We start from the raw sequence: 17,881 nt of genomic DNA on the forward strand, positions 1-17,881 counted from the left end.
ACACACACACACACACACAAACTACTGTACATACATAACTAGATATCCATTTTTTCTTCCTTATACACTCACACATGTACATGTATATAAAAAGAGAAATACAAAAGCTCGCCTCTACTTTCTTGGTGGAAATGGAAGTACTGTAGAAGAAGGCTTTAACCTCACCCCCTTCCATCAGTATCACCACAGCCAAGATTTTTGCTCCTGTGATTCATAGTAGTATGTGGTTAGGAATGTTAGTTGCATCAGAACCATTGGAAGTGAGAACAGATTTAAACTCTATATCTGGCCTCTTTTTGGGGTCACTGAGGAAAAAAATAACCCTTCTACTTACCTTGATGTGATGTCAAGACAATATTTGGCTGCATCAGGATTGCTGAGCAAGTTTTTTTAAAAAATATTCCCCTACTTTCCTCCAGATCATTCTGCTTATTAGGTGCTTGTGAGTATGTAGAGTTGTTATATCTGTGGTAAAATCCCCATCCCCATCAATGGCAAAATAGTCACACAACAAAGAAATGGAAGAGTATGTGAAGGAGCTGTCTGTGTTTAGAGAAAAAGATCTGTAATCTATATTCAGTCACTTGTTTGATAAAAACAGTTTCATATTACATGTATTTTCAGACATCTATGGCAAACAAGTATCAAACTGATAAAAAAAGACAGTAAATCTTTCCTAGTACTTTTTCTTTTCTTAATATTTTATTAATAGTAAAAAATAGAAATTCTAAAGTGGTTTCTTTTTGTCTCTTTTAGAGCATGGTCGAATCAATAAAACATTGTATAGTTTTACTGCAAATTGCCAAAGTAAGTATCTTTGATAGTAAAATAAAGTGAAAAGTTTGTATTGTACTGTGTTCTGTGAACTACACTGTTTTGTACAATTGTGTTTTGGTAATGTTGAACAACCCAGGTTCTTAAAAATTGGAAGCAGTATATTTGTGTTGCTTTTAGTGGATAAAGTAAATGCTTATTTAGGTTGTTATGTAAAACATTTTATAACTTGCTCAAGTATTTTCTCAAAACAGTCCCTCTAAGCTACGTGGGTGTGCGGCCATACAGCGCTGCATCAATGCCGCATAGCTGGAGCCAGTGCTGCCACCCATTTGGTTCCATCACACCCAAAACCCCATGTGTGCAGGTCAGGGTCCCCAACCAGTGCTGGCAGAAAATTGGAGGGAACGTTGCGTCCAATTGTTTGTTGTATTGTTCTCTGACAGAAAGTGCTTTCTTGGACTCTTTCCTCATAATAATCATATTAAAATAGTGATGAATATTCCTGTACTTCACTCAGGATCAGGTGGTGTTGGCTGTAATCACAGATGATGTGATTCTGGTTTTTATGCTTGGTTTGAGATGCAGATGAATAGGTTCTTTATTTCATCATCCATGTAAGTTCTAAATAGCTTTAATATATTAAAGGTACACTTCTCTCTGGTCAGTTTTACGAAAGCCTTCAAGAAAGTAATCATAGGTAAGCCACTTTGAGTATCATTCCTGGGAGAATGGTGGCATAGAAGTGCAGTCAATCAGTTAAGGCAGGAAAAAATAATATTTGCAGTTTATTTTTTCCTCAGCCTGACTAGCATGACTTGTAACAAAATTAGATTAGAGTACACAAGGATGACTTGAAATTGTTTGTACCTTCAATTTAAAATAGCATTGTTCTAGTACAGTGGTGCCTTGCTTAACGCTTACCTCGTTAAATGACGAATCTGCTTCACGATGTTTTTGCAGTCGCTATCTCAAAACAATGTTTTAATGGGTTTTTTTCACTTCCTGACGATCGGTTCCCTGCTTCGGGAACCGATTCTTCGCATTGCAACGATCAAAACAGTTGATTGTCGGGTTTCAAAATGGCCGCCTGCTGTGTAAAATGGCTCCCCGCTGTGCTTTAGGATGGATTTTTCGCTGCACAGGGAGCAGAAAATGGCTGCCCTATGGAGGATCTTTGCTGGACACTGAGGTATTTAGCCTATTGGAATGCATTGAGCGGTTTTCAATGCATTTCAATGGGCTTTTTTATTTCGCTTGACGAGGATTTCGCTCTACAGCGATTTCGCTGGAATGGATTATCCTCGTCAAGCAAGACACCACTGTATTTAAATTAAAGAGTTTAAATGAATTGTTCTTTTAGCAGCAAGCATTAGGTACAGAAGTTATAAAATAAGGCACTTTTTGGCATGAGAAGATATTGCATATATGTAAACATGTTGCAATGGATTTGCATGTATTTATGTACTGTACTCTTTATATATATATATATATATATATATATATGTCTGACCAACATGAATTGTAACAATGTATAAACACTACTAATGTGTTTTTCTGGCATGAACAAAATCATATTCTATAATACATGAGCAAAATTTTGTGTATGTGTTTATCTCTCATCATTGAAATGTGCATATGTTTTTTCTTTGTGGTTTCTGTGACACACACACATATGGAATTTCTTACATTTGCACAAAGTCTTCTAGAGCTGAGCAAGACCAACTGCTATTACTGTTCATGTTATTAATTCGTTCAGATTTCCTCAGGAAGTTTTATAATTCCACAATAGTGAATTGTATGTTTCATGATTGCAAATTTAGTCCCTAACATCTACAACTGAAGGATGTCTGATAACAGGAAAGATAGGAATTCACCACCACTCAAGAAAGGCAGCACTGAACCAGCTGGTCAGATTCAGAATAGGGCAGTCTGTTACCTCAAATACTTAATTTTGTCAATCATATTTTACTCAGAATTTTGAATGTCAAGTACCTTTATTCAGATACGCGGGAAAAGGTTTATTGAACCTGAGGAAAGGGTTAGTCCTGTCCCTTCTCATCATTGCTCTCTGTTGTGAGATGTGTTCTCCAAATACTGTATAGATAAATGTTCTAAATATACACAACTGTAAGGGATTTACAACCTTGGTACTGTGTGCCTAGGCAGATTAATCCCAGTAGCCCACATTTACACAAAGAAGTTTCAGGACATACTGAACATACACACAGGAAAATATACAAAATTGTTACATTGTAGAAATAGCAAATGTAGTAAATGATAATAAAGCAGTAAATAAGTATTAAAATATATTTGTTTCACAGCATGGAAAGACTTGCTCATGGAAGCAAAATGGCAAAAGCTGAGAGGCTTCTAAGACCCAGGCTCTTATTACTAAGTGTGAGGAAGCTATAGAGTGCTAGATTCCAGTTTCAGGAAGCACTAGAGCTAAGTAGTTTTAGATTCAGAGGTTGCTAGAAGTAGAAAAAGATGCTCAAAAGAAGGTGGGATGTCACATCTACACAACAAAGAAATGGAAGAGTATCTGAAGGAGCTGTCTCTGTGTAGAGAAAATACTCTCTGAAAATAGATCTAGACTCATGGAGATTACCTTTCCTTAGTCAAGTTGTACCCCTGCGAAAGAGAGTGGAAAAAACCCACTAAATAATGTAGTGCATAAACTTACTATTTTGGTTTCTCTGCGGCCTTTACTATATATATGGATTTGAACTGAGACATCAGTAGAAATACTAAAAAATCCCCAGGAGCAATGGGCAGAGGAAGAGAAAGAAAATGCTGCAATACTGCTGTCTTCTCTTGTTTCACTAATTTGTTACAGCTGTGAGCATTCTTAACCCAGTTCTGTATTTTGTATTTCAGAATGTTAATGTAGACAGTGTTCAATATTTCTAAACTTGGATTAAGGCAAAGCAGTAGTTTGCTCCAGGGCCAATTACATTTTCCAACACTGATCAAACATTGCCAGATGATGCAAGTTAAATTAGTCTCAGAGTTCTAACTTTAGCATCAGATTGATGCTGTCTCGATAGTACCCAGTTAGCCCTGGAAAGCATAACCCTAGGCATAGTAATACAGTTGAGATTTTAGAAAAGAGGGTCTCCCACTGGCCACAAACCATTAGAATTCTTTGGTTGCTTAATTTATAATCAGTTTCTACTATGCCTGGAAAAGTTCCATGTTTTGGTCCATAGCTTACTAGAATCTCCCAGCTAGAAAATAGTGTTTCTGTGCTATGATTTTTTCAGTCCACTGACTGTATTTCAAAATCCATGGGAAAATCTGATGTTAACCATCCACAATCGTATTCTCCAAGCTTCAAATATAATAGCATCTTTAGAGCAGCAGTACTTACTTGACAGAGCAAGATATTTGTCTTGTAGAACCCAGTGGTATATTCCGTGACAACAGATGTTAGAGAAATCTAAATAGTTGCTTTTTTTGTCTGCCTTGTGCACTACTGAGTGGTGTAGCATAACAGGAATATTGTAGGAGTATACTTTGGTTTGAGAAAACCAGAAAATGCCTTATTTTGTTAGCAACATTATTTTAACATCTACAAATCTTTTCCTATACAGTGGTGCCCCGCATGACGACGATAATCCATTCCATTAAAATCGCTGTAAAGCAAAATTGTCATGCAAAAGTAAAAAACCCATTGGAGTGCATTGAAAACTGGTTAATGCGTTCCAATGGGGGAAATACCTGCTCGTTTTGCAAAGATCGCCCATAGAGAACCGCCGATCAGCTGTTCTAATTCGCTGTAATGTGAAGCTTCTGTCTGGAAAACACCCATTTTGCGAAGAGAAGCCAGCCATTTTGCGAAGGGAAGCCATTTTACAAAGCCAGGAAAATCGTCGTCAAGCAAAAAAACAGTTCCCGAAGCAGGTACCGAATTGACGTAAAGCCAAAAAAAAAAAAAAAAAATCCCATGGAAACATTTTGTGATCGCTATAGCAATCATAAAAAATTCATCGTACAGCGATTTTGTCGTCAAGTGGGGTCATCGGCAAGCAGGGCACCACTGTATTTCATCCTCAAAACGGGAGTGTAGGTTTTCTTCAGTACAGATCACCATTAAAGGTCTAACAGAGGTTACTTTCCTCGTAGTTATAAAGCAAACATGTTATTGAAAACTCATAACAAATCACAGAATAAATGTGATTTAAATATTTTTATTAACCACACCAATAAAGTTGTTAAAATTTGTTATTGTTCTCAATATTCTACTGTTGTTATGTTGCCTCTAGTATGCTTTTTGATAATGATAGTACTGTATGCTTAAAACTAATGACTACAGTTTGTTGTAACCATTCTTTAGAGACTAATTCTCGTAGTAGAATATTGAGGGATTCTATGTTTGTGCTAGGAAGAAGTTATTCTTTAAACATCTAGTGTAGTTTCCCCGAGCTGTTTGCTAAGTACACACTGCAGTTCTGTGTGCTAAGGTAGTCTTGCATAAAATATTTGTGACATGACACTCCTTGCTCTTTATTGCCACCAGCTCTTTGCTCTCTATTCCTTTGATTATTTTGGAAAACATGATTTGGGAGAGAGATTGAGTCAGTTTCTCTGTTGCTACTTGATCAAAGCAGTAGTCACCATAAGTAATGTTTCTTGTTCCAAGAATGGCAGTTGAGTAATGGAAACCATCGGGTGGGCTTCTTCATTTGATGTGTTGCAGATTCTATTCTGGCCATTTCTATTGCCTTTTGCTCATACGGTCTTAAAGCAATCCACAGATAAAATTAATCATGCACTGTCAAGTCAGTCCTGTCAAATGTGCTGTCAAGACAGCATATTTCAGGGTTTTCCAGATAGGGAATACAGTGGTGCCCCGCATAGCGAGGTTAATCCGTTCTGGATTAACCCTTGCTATGTGAAATCATCGCTAAACGGAACGTAAAAGCCCATTGGCCCTAAACTTACCGTTCAGCGAAGTTTCCTCCATAGCAGCAGCCATTTTCGCACCCTCGGTAAGCAAGGGGAGGGCGTGAAAACGCTGCGTGCGGCCATTTCGGGTGTCCGGCGGCCATTTTAGAACCGCCAAACAGCTGATCACCTGACTCTGTGGGAGGCTTGGGGGGTCGGCAGCAAGAGGAGGAGAAGAGGGAAAGTGGGGGGAGAGGACGTGCGAGCGTGCGGCTTCCCTCCCTTCGCCTGCCTGCCTCGCAGCCTGCCTTCCTCTTCCCGGCCAGCGCGGCCCCGCATCACTCTCGCGGCGGCGGCGGCGGCTCCTTCCTGGCACCCGTCTTCGGCCCGTCTTCGGTAAGCGAGTTTTTTACATAGGGAGGGACACTATGCCTCCGCATTAACGATCCCGGAGAAGGGATCACTATGCGGATTCGTCGTTATACGGTGCGCTCGTTATGCGAGGCACCACTGTATTCAGAAGTGGCTTATGAGTCTCTTCTTCTGGGGACACCCTGGGTCTGTGCAACTTGCTGAAGAACACACAGGAGGCACAATGGAGATTCAGACTCCCAGTCAGACTCTGCAGTCAGATACCTAAACAGCGGAACTATCCAGCCAGATCCTCAGATGAAAGAAGCTTACATTTATTTATTTAACTTATATGCCGCCCACTCTACCCAAAGGTCTCTGGGCGGCTTCGTTTCGTTTAGTCGTGTCCGACTCTTCATGACCCCATGGACCAAAGCACGCCAGGCCCTCCAATCCTCCACTGCCTCCCGTAGTTGTGTCAAATTCATGTTGGTTGCTTTGCAGACACTGTCCAGCCATCTCATCCTCTGTTGTCCCCTTCTCCTCCTGCTGTCACACTTTCCTAACATCAAGGTCTTTTCCAAAGAGTCCTCTCTTCTCATGAGATGGCCAAAGTACTGGAGCCTCAGCTTCAGGATCTGTCCTTCCAGTGAGCACTTAGGGTTGATTTCCTTTAGAATTCATAGGTTTGTTCTGCTTGCAGTCCAGGGACTCTCAAGAGCCTCCTCCAGCACCACAATTCAAAAGCATCAATTCTTTGGCGTTCTGCTTTCTTTATCGTCCAGCTCTCACTTCCATACATCACGACAGGAAAAACCATAGCTTTGACTATTCGGACTTTTGTTGGCAAGGTGATGTCTCTGCTTTTTAAGATGCTGTCAAGGTTTGTCATTGCTTTCCTCCCAAGAAGCAGGCGTCTTTTAATTTCATGGCTGCTTTCTCCATCTGCATTGAGCATGGAGCCCAAGAAAATAAAATCTGTCACTGCCTCCATATCTTCCTCTTCTATTTCCCAGGAGGTGATGGGACCAGTGGCCATAATCTTAGTTTTTTTTATGTTGAGTTTCAGGCCGTTTTTTGCACTCTCCTCTTTCACCCTCATTAAGAGGTTCTTTAATTCCTCCTCACTTTCTGCCATCAGAGTGGTATCATCTGCATATCGGAGGTTGTTGATATTTCTTCCGGCAGTCTTAATTCCGGTTTGGGATTCCTCCAGTCCAGCCTTCTGCATTATGTATTCTGCATATAAGTTAAATAAGCTGGGGGACGATACACAGCCTTGTTGTACTCCTTTCCCAATTTTGAACCAGTCAGTTGTTCCATATCCAGTTCTAACTGTTGCTTCCTGTCCCACATATAGGTTTCTCAGGAGATAGATAATGTGGTCAGGCACTCCAATTTCTTTATGAACTTGCCATAGTTTGCTGTGGTCCACACAGTCAAAGGCTTTTGCATAGTCAATGAAGCAGAAGTAGATATTTTTCTGGAACTCTCTGGCTTTCTCCATAATCCAGCGCATGTTAGCAATTTGGTCTCTCGTTCCTCTGCCCCTTCGAAATCCAGCTTGTACTTCTGGTTGTTTTTGGTCCACATACTGCTGAAGCCTACCTTGTAGGATTTTGAGCATAACCTTGCTAGTGTGTGAAATGAGTGCAATTGTACGGTATTTGGAGCATTCTTTGGCACTGCCTTTCTTTGGGATTGGGATGTAGACTGATCTTTTCCAGTCCTCTGGCCACTGTTGAGTTTTCCAACTCAACAGTGGTGGCTTACAATAATTAAAATTCAATTAAAATACAATAAAAGATAAAATGATAAATACAATAAAAGATAAAATGTTTAAAATACAATTAAAATTGCCATCAGGACCCACAGTTGATGTTATTTCAATTAAAAGCCTTCTGGAACAGGAAGGTTTTGACCTGGTGCCGAAATGTCATCAACGTCGGTGCCAGACGAGTTTCAGTCGGGAGGGCATTCCATAGTCTGGGGGCAGCTGCTGAAAAGGCCCTTTGTCTACAAGCCATCCCTCTTACCTCCTTGAGGGACAGCTCTTTCAAAAGGGCCCCCTGGGTAGATCTTAACTGCTGGATAGGCTCATATGGAAGGAGGCGCTCTTTCAGGTATCCAGGGCCCAAGCCGTTTAGGGCTTTATATGTCAATATAAACATATTGACATATAAATTTTATATCTGTAACATGGAAAACATAATTATGTTTCAGTTGTATGTTCTGAATGCTACTCTTGGCACAACTATCTTGTATAATTTTAGAAGATAAACATGGTCAGATCTGATGGATGAGAGATCTCCAGATATTTTCAAAGAGGGCTAGAAAAGAATTTGTTCTGAAATATTGAAAATTGCTTGTTAGTTCCAAGTCTGAGAGCAGATGTTCCAGTCTGGGAGCAGCATCAGGGAAGGCTCTCTCCTGTGTCCCCATCAGACGTACGTGTGAGGGTGTCAGGACAGAGAGAAAGGCCTCTCCTAATTATCTTAATACCCGGGCCAGCTCATAATGGGAGATATGGTCTTTAAGATAGTTTGGACCCAGGTCATTTAGGGCTTTATAGGTTACAACCAGCACTTTGAATTATAATTTTAATAACTCCATGCTGCCCATGCCAGCTTTCGTTCACTACCCTGTTGCTGATAAAGACAAAGCAAGATTACCATTGTGTTACAACCTCCTTACATGTCAGGAGGGATCAGTTCAACACCAGAATATAGGACAACTGAAGTTGAGTGCACGGAGGATATCTAACCAATAAAACCACATCTTGTAACAAGCAAGGAAACCATCCAGTAATTAATTGTATGAAATGGGAGAAAATAATGAAAGTAATATTCCATTGTCATTATGAACTACTCTTACAGTTTTACTTTATCTAAAGCAATAATAATTGTGTGCTGTGAAGTAAATTCCAACTTATTGTGACCCTTTCCAGGGTTTTCTAGGTAGGGAGTATTCAGTAGTGGTTCACCATTCCATTCTTCTGGCGGTGCCCTGTGTCTGAACAGATCACTCAAGGCTCCAAGAACTCCCAGTCTCTGGCTCTGCAGCCATATGCCCAAATCACTGAGCTATCTAGCCAGCAATTAGGATTGTCAATTTCATCTTTGAAAATCTACTTGGCTGTAGTACTCCCACATCAATCTGAAAACCATCTATCATCAAAGTTATTTGGAAACCCAGCACAAAAGAAATTCTTGAAATGTTTGAAAAATACTTATGCTGATGTGAAGCCCCCTTAGTATCTTGGTCTTTGTCTTTGGTGGTGACACAGTTAATGAGGAATCCTTTTGAATCTATGACAAGAACATATCTAAAGTTGATGACTTTAAAATAGTTATCCTAATTACTATTACATCTGCAAAAAGGCCTAGTGAAATTTGTGCATTGAGATGTGACTCAATATATTCAATTTAAGAAAGATAAAGTGACTTTATACACTGGCATATGTTTCCTTCTTAAGGTATTGTAACCAATTTATATATCTCAAGCATTAATTATACTAGCTTTTTACACATCAACTCATAATGACTTAGAAAAAAATACTGCATACCTAAGATGTAGAAGCTTTTTATTTATCAAGAACAAAAAAGTTTAGAAAAACGTATAGACTTTTTGTATATTATCAAAGATCTGAAAAAGATTATTCAGTATCTTCACAGCACTTCTCTAAATGGGTAATTAATACAATAAGACTGGCTTATGATATTGCAAAAGTAAACATATCTGATATCAAAGGTCATTCAATGAAATCAATGGCTCCCTCAATTTTTATGAGAGAGGTTGATATATAGAACCTTTGCAGAGCAGCAACATGGTCTCAATCTCTGACCTTTAAAAAGCATTATAGACTTGATTTATGGGGTTAGAGAGATGCTTCTTTTGGCAGAGCAGTTCTGATTTTGATTTTCCATTTGGATTTGAATTCCTACAATAATTAGGGATTTTGGATTTGAATTAATTATATGAATTAAGTAATTGCCTGCAATTTAAGATTTGCTTAATATTCTGGATTATTTCTCATTTGCAGCTTTTCATAATTGTAAGAATTCTGAAGGCTCGTACATGATTTAATCATTTGCACTGACAGCTTTTTCTCATAGCTGTAAAAATATTTCCAATACTTTTTGAGTTATTAATTTTGGGATTTTTGTTTATTAAAGCAATGTAGATTTTAAAGGCTTGTAAAATTAAGCAAATTTATGTTGCCTGGAATCTCTGTTTGGAAAAAGTAGAATGAATACAATCTGAATGTTTGAAGAAGAACTTAATTTCACCATGAATGAAACAATGATTTATTCTCATCCTCTGAAGAGAGATTACATGTTTAACATGTCTATACATGGATACCTTGAAAAGGTTATCAGGTTTTACAGTGAAATTAATTTTTTCGGCAATAAATGTCACCTGTGATGGACCACCACAGACCTCAGACCCTTGGTTTGCTTGAGTCCATTGTTTAAGTGTTATACATGTGACCTTGACACAATTCCTGATAAGCTTTTATAAAAGTTGGAGCAAGGGTTGCTATGGAAGAGAAGACATATTGACAGCTTTTCTTTCAAGAGCACAAGTTATCAGAATATGTCTAATATTTATTAATTGTACTGTTGTGCTCTTGAGATGATTAAATGAAGATTTGGTGATTTCCCAAGCTAGCCGTGCGTCCTATCCAACATTGTCCAGGAAGGCCCTCAGCCCACCATAGAAACATTAGAGACCTGCAGGTGGCAGGTAGGGTGGGAAGGAACAAGAAACTTTAATTTCATAAACATCCTTTAAGAGATATGCATTCTTGTCTGCAATAAGTTGAATAGTGCCTCCCTGAAAAATAGACTATCTGGCAACAGTGTGTATTTTACCAGGACTGAACTTTCATTTATTGGCTCTGCGTTACTGATCCCATATACTGATTTGGATACCAAATTACTACAGCTCAGTTGGGGAGATAACACTAAAGTTGCCATCCACCCATGTTACTCATTGTTTAAGCACAGGAGGCAAGCTTTGCTTTTGAAATTTACCCATCCAGAAAGCTGGGTTGGGAAGCAAGGAAGGCTTGAAAGAGGAGCTTCTAAAAGCATCACATGGCCACTGAGGAACCTTAATGGGCCAAAAACAAGAGATTCCCCTTCCTACCTTAAATATATGTATGAGCTTCATGTGAGTAGGAGAAGTTTCATGCTCAGTCTTCATATTACTATTGGAGTTATTATATATTACAGCATTTCTTAACCTTGTCATTGCCAGATCTTTAGAACTGCAGTTCCTTTCAACTTCTATCATCATATCTAGTGGTCAGAAATAATGGGAGTAGTAGTAGTTGAAAACATCTGGAGAGTACTTTAAAATTAATCCATACCTTATATTAGTTGGAGAAGGCTGATAGATAATTGCTAGTTCTGGAGTGAAAGAAATTCGGTTTTCATATTTTCTACTTAAATTTCCTTGTTGTAGTTAGAAAAAATATTTTTTCTTACAAAATCCAGTAACATTTTTTGTAAGTTATACTGACAGAATTGTGGAGTGACGTGTTAGTAGTGTTTTGAATTATGGAGCAGAGGACTTTTGCAGTTTTGTAGAACAACATGTTAATTGATACTACAGATCAGTGGAAAACTCAGAGCTACTGTCTACATTTTTGGCATGCAAGGTGAGCGCAGTCATGAGTATGGCCAGAGCATTTGGTGAAATCATGTTTTCTTTAAGCGTACTTGCTCCAGTGAATTTTCTCTAGGCCATCACCAGGTATCTACATATGATTTAGTCATGAATAATTCAAGCTCAGCAAGTTTCAAATGTGGGTTAGAAGTGCTCTTGGCAGTAGTTAAGTGGAATGGAAAGTTGTGCTGCATAGCCCTGCAGCCACTCAGTATTCTGACCCACAGATATAGCACCTGTGTTAAGAAACGCTACAGAGATGTATCAATATATATATAAGATAATAAACACCTGTAGTTGAAAAAAATTGTAAAAGAGCCCTTGAATGTAGTGAGTAAAGTTGTAGCACAGAATTTTACACATGGCAAGTTTGCAGATGGAGGAGGAGTGTAGCACAAAAACATGTTGCAAGAGTTGGTGCATTTGTGTATATCTTTATCAGGTATTTGGCAAGAGATACAAGCATAGATACAGTGTGATGTGTATCATTCTCATATAAACAAAGACACAATTGACAACAAGTTTATATTTTAATGTTTGTAACATTTTTCCTTAAGGATCAAAGTAATGAGGAGAAGCACGCTGATGGACTTATAGTAAGTTTAAATCTAATCCTTTAAATCCTTCCATTTCTGCAGAACATTAGAGCTACAATCATGTGAACGCAGGGACTTGAACTTCCGCTTACTTTTTATATTTCTTTCTTCCTTAGTCATGCCTTCTTCTGTCTCTTTCAGTATGTTACTTTTGTCAAGCTTCTAAAATCGAGTGTACCACCGTGATTAAAAATACTGAATACCAGCTTTTTCTCTTGTGTTAAAATATTAGTAAAGCAAAATTAAAGCCATCAGTTTGATTGAAAAGAATTGGATAATGTCTTGGTCACTGGATTAAACTTGGGAGTACTTACTTATAAGGCACTTGCTATGAGAATAACCTATTTCTTTAAAACTATGCTTTTGAATTACTGGGGAGGGAGACTGTTGTTCCTTTGTTGTGTGTACTTGGTGTCTTTCATTTCTATCTTTTCCTTTGAATGCATTTTCCTGTCAGCGGTTTCTTCTGAGCATATGTAATCTGGTAGAAGCCCACATTCGCTTTACATCCTTCTGCTTTTGTAGAAAAAATTGAATGTTAGTGCTGTTTTTCCCTGTGTAAAGTTTAAAAATAAGATGTGAGTATATAGTGTTTAATCCATGGGTATGATGTTTCTTAATACTGTAGTATTTAAACCTCTTCGTACTCTGGGAGCAATACAGATAGACAGCTGGCCAAAGAACAGCACTTGCTGTGGTACAGTGAATTGCTGCCAGAATTCCCCATAATAAACATAGTATAGCAAAGGATGTTTTGGCCCCTAATAAAACTGACATTTTCAGATTCTGGTATTGTGACAGCCTCCTCACACGACACAAAGGAGCTGCCACGTCACACTCACACTCACTTTATTTCACGCTGCCACCGAACATTCCCTCATAAGACTCTTCAGACAAAAGTATGATTTTTAAAATAAAAACTTATGTTTATTGATAATAAGAAAAGGAATGGTAAATCAGTATAATAATTAAAATAAAAGGCAATCAGTAATAATAAAGTACCCCACACACACTCTCTCTCAGACCTTCACTCTAATATATAGCACAGTACTACACAACCTGTACAAGCCCTAACTCCCTAAGACCCTATCCAGACCCTATCAAGTCCCTATCTCAAACTCTCTGACTCACACCTCATTTACTCCCCCTTAAATACCTTAGCTCCACCCTCTTATGTCCCACCTCCCGTCACGCTATTGGCAGATGACACGCAGCCACAGCAATGACGGGCAGATGATGTCACCGCTACCGTAACAAGTATAAATAATAATTGTTTCCCGAGAACTGCCAAATATGCCTATACAGTATACAATTCAAGATGTGCTGTGTGATGGGAATTGCAAACTAATAACACCAGGTAGGCATCCTAAAGTATGATACTAAATTGAGTCACAGAAATTACCTTCTGTGTTTTCTGTTGTTTAGTTAATGTTTTTTGTAGGTCAGCAGGAGTGTTAATGTCTTTCTCAGCATACTGTATGTAGTTGTTAGGTGAGAGCTTTAAAAATGGGAGGCAGCATAACATATGCTCTTTGCAACTCATTACTACTGTTGCTCAAATAACTGTTCTTAGCAGTAGTGCGTCATAATCAGATTTTTTTATTCAAAACATGCTAGAGCTTGTCTCTGACAGCTGAGGCTACCTGTTGTTATAACATCCATGCATGCAAGTTGAAGCTGATTTATGCTATTCAGTTGTGAACATTAGATGTAAGAGGGCAATTAGTTACGTTCTTCTAACAAAAGAAACAGTTCTTGTGTACTGCTTTTAAACATGTAGACAGAAAATCAAGACAGTGGCTAGATTCAGACACAAACACAGGCCCTGGTCAAATGAAGGAAATGTTATCTAGTTATCCCCCAGTTAGATAATCCCCCCCCCCGAGTCACCACGACACACAGTCAAGATTGAAACATTTTCCTGGCCAGCAATATAACTGCAGTTTATTTTCCACTCCCTGAGTGTAGCCATCCTTCAGTCTTGAGGGACTATGGTAACATGCTCGGAATAGAGGTCTTGGAACAGTGTCTACTGTGGCTGAGAAGGCCAATTGGAGAGTGACAATGCCTTCCACACTGAAGACAAATACAATCTGTCCCTTGTCCAGCTCCCTGATTTGGCTGGTTTCGGGACTGCCTCTTTGCCTCAGCCTGCTGAACAACTGTCTCTTCAAATTGGGAGAGGACATGATGCCTCCAGGCTGAATGCTCAGATGTCAAAGTTTCCCATCTGTTGAGGTCCATTCCTAAGGCCTTCAGATCTCGCTTGCAGATATCATTGTATTGCAGCTCTGGTCTCCCTCTGGGGCACTTTCCCTGCACTAATTCCCCATGCAGGAGATCTTTTGAAATCCAGCCATCAGCCATTCTCATGACATGCCCAAGCCAACTGTTTCAGTAATGTATACATGCTAAAAATTCCAGCTCATTCTAGGACTACTCTATTTGGAACTTTGTTCTGCCAGGTGATACCAAAAATGCATCGGATACACATATGGAACATGTTCAACTTCCTCTCTTGCCGTGCACAAAGGGTCCAGGACTCACTGAAGTACGGGAGTGTACTCAGGACACAGGCTCTATAGACCTGAATCTTGGTATATGCTGTCAGCTTCTTATTAAGCCATACTCTCTTTGTGAGTCTAGAGAACATGGTAGCTGCTTTGCCAATGTGTTTATCCCGCTCAACATGTAGACACTGTCGGAAATTGTTGAGCCAAGGTACACGAAATCATGAACAACCTCCAATTCTTGTATAGAGATGGCAATAGAGGGAGGTGAGTCCACACTCTGGCCCATGACTTGTGTTTTCTTCAGGCTGATTGTTAGTCCAAAATCTTGGCACGCCTTACTAAAACGATTTATAAGTTGTTGGAGCTCTTCAGCAGAATGGGCAACAACAGCTGCATCATTAGCCAAGAGGAAGTCCTGCATGCACTTTGCTCTTCACTCTCAATCTAGAGAGATTAAAGAGCTTTCCATCTGATCTAGTCTGTAGCAGTTCCAAAGGCATGCTTCAGCATGACAGCAAAAAAGATCCCAAACAGGGTCGGCGTGAGGACACAGCCCTGTTTCACTTCGCTTTGGATGTCAAAGGGATATGATGTGGAGCTATAAAAACTATAGTGACCTTCATTTCCTCATGGAAGGACCTGATGATGTTAAGGAGTCAAGGTTGACATCCAATCTTGGGAAGGATTTTAAAAAGGCCATCCCTGCTAACCAGATCAAAGGCCTTTGTAAGATCTATGAAGGCCACAAAGAGTGACTGTTGTTGTTCCCTACATTTCTCCTGCAACTGTCTAAGGGAAAATACCATGTCAATGGTGTATCTATTAGCTCGAAATCCACACTGTGATTCTGGATAGACTCTGCCTGCAAGCACCTGGAGCCGCTTCAGCACAACACGGGCAAGCAGTTTCCCTACAAAGCTGAGAAGAGAGATGCCACATAGTTATTGCAGTCGCCCCTGTCTCCTTTGTTCTTATACAATTTGACGATGTTTGCATCCTTCATGTCCTGTGGTACTCCGCCTTCCCTCCAGCAAAGACAAGATTTAAAACCCTTCCTGGGAGGGTTGTATAATTTTGTACCTCTTTTGTGTCAGTGCATTCCTTACTGGAATTGGCTGTGTGCACAACCGACTCAGCTTCTTTTCAGAATCAAAGCCAGTAAGGTGACCACCATTATTGCTGTGTGCCTGTTTTTATTTTTTTTTGGCTGGTACATTAATATGTTGGTAAAAGTATGTCACAGAGCAATTTTAGCCATTGTTGCAGTACTAGCATTTCAACATGCCACTTTCTATCAGTCATTGTGAGGAGATAGTCGGGGGGGGGTTGCAGTGGGAGAAAGGAAATGATAGATTGATAAGCTGAAAAGCAGAGGAGATTGTGTGGTTAGTAGATGGACCAATGTGATTCTGCAGGAGCAGCTAGTGCAACAGAGGACATATTCCCAAAAAGAAAGCCCTTTCCAATATATCCATGTACCAATACAGTGGTACCTCGCAAGACGATTACCCCGCAAAATGATGAATCTGCATGACAATGAGGTTTTGTGATTGCCATTGCACTTCACAAAACAGTGTTTCCTGTAGGCGATTTTCGCTGGACGATGTTTTGGTCTGTGCTTCGCAAGACAGGTGTGTTTTTTTCGGGACTGATGCTTCACGAGACGATTTTTACAGCTGATTGGCGGCTCCGCAAAATGGCTTCCATATGGGCGATCTTCGCAAAACGGGTGTTTTCGGGAACAGTGTTTCACAAGACAGCGATTTTTACAGCTGATCGGCACTTCGCAAAATGGCTTCCCTGTTGGCGATTTTCACAAAACGATAACTATTTTCCCCATTGGAACGCATTAACGGATTTCAATGCATTCCAATGGGGAAATGCTTTTCACAAGACGATGTTTTCGCTAAACAGCGATTTCAATGGAACGGATTAACATAGTCTTGCGGGGCACCACTGTATATCCATGTACCATGGTGTAGCCAGCCATAATGATTCAAATACTGTAGGAGAAAATAAATAGTCACCACTTAAATGTCTTGGGATGTTAGTTCCACTGTATATACCACATGACCAAGAATCAGTACAACAGAGGTATGGAAAGTATTGGAAGAACTAGCGAACATTTCCCTTGTGTGACCAGGGTCGCAGTCAATGATGCAAGTAGAAGTAAACCATGCCTTCCCTGAATCAAAGGGTCTGTTTCTGATTTCAGCTCACTATTGTGTCTAGAAGTGGTAAACCATAGCTTGTGCAGGGAGGTCATTCCTGTGGCTACTTGCACATACTGACAAACTGTGGTTTCCTGCTATAATTGAGTGATGCCTTTGCTACGTTGTACTAGGAATGTCAGAGGACATTGCTATTGTACAGTACCTGTTTGGGGAGAGGGTGATGCAGCAAAGACTTGCTGAAATGATTCTATAGGAAAGCCTTTTGAATTTACTAGTATTTCATCCAGTATTTTGCTTTTTTCCATATGTCTGATGAACTGGGCTTGTTCACAAAAGCTTGCATTAAAATAGAATTGTCTTTAAGGTGCTGCATGTTTTGTCTTTTGTGTTGTTTGTATTTTGCTTGATATGCTTGCATGACTAACTATGGCTACCTCTTCTAAAACTAAAACCTTTTGAATAAAGGCTTCATTTTTTCAGTTCATTAGGTTTACAATATTATAGTGCCAAGTATCATGCCTTTGATAATCCTGTATAGTATTTTGGGATTTAACTGTCCTGAACTGAGTGTGAAAGCAAACTGGTAATCAGTGATGCTGGTGGAGCTTCGGTGTATTCTAGTCCAAACAGGTGGCTCTCATCAGAATTATTGATGGCACATTTTAGGCCATCTTGAGTTTTCCAGATTGCTTTCAGGTGCTGAGGCATTTAAAATATGTTGCAGTAATCCAAAGGTCATGAGCCTTAATTACTGAAGCCAGTAGGTTTATGAATAAAGTTGTCAAAATGCTCTTGGTGAAATATGTCATTTAGGCAATGAAGAACTGGTACAGGTCCTGCAGTATTCCCAAGTGCTAACCTATTGTTGCAAAGTGTAATCCCTTCTAAGGCAAGTTGAATCCAGAGTGAT

The 17,881-nt window shown here is 39.5% G+C and overlaps 1 protein-coding gene across 14 annotated transcripts in view; it reads left to right on the top strand.

The window, feature by feature from the left end:
- OSBPL9 (oxysterol binding protein like 9) overlaps positions 1-17,881 on the top strand; it is a 116,929-nt gene that overhangs the window by 78,610 nt on the left and 20,438 nt on the right. For 9 of the 14 annotated variants that reach the window (XM_078392871.1, XM_020788129.3, XM_078392875.1 and 6 more), the window contains 2 exons: positions 757-807; positions 12,246-12,284. In XM_078392871.1, coding sequence (XP_078248997.1) covers positions 757-807; positions 12,246-12,284 — 90 coding nt within the window. The remainder of the gene's footprint in view (positions 1-756; positions 808-12,245; positions 12,285-17,881) is intronic. The other 5 variants (XM_020788131.3, XM_078392877.1, XM_078392873.1 and 2 more) reach the window with 1 other exon arrangement.

This window comes from Pogona vitticeps, chromosome 4 (assembly GCF_051106095.1).
Source record: "Pogona vitticeps strain Pit_001003342236 chromosome 4, PviZW2.1, whole genome shotgun sequence".
Taxonomy (NCBI): Eukaryota; Metazoa; Chordata; class Lepidosauria; order Squamata; family Agamidae; genus Pogona; species Pogona vitticeps.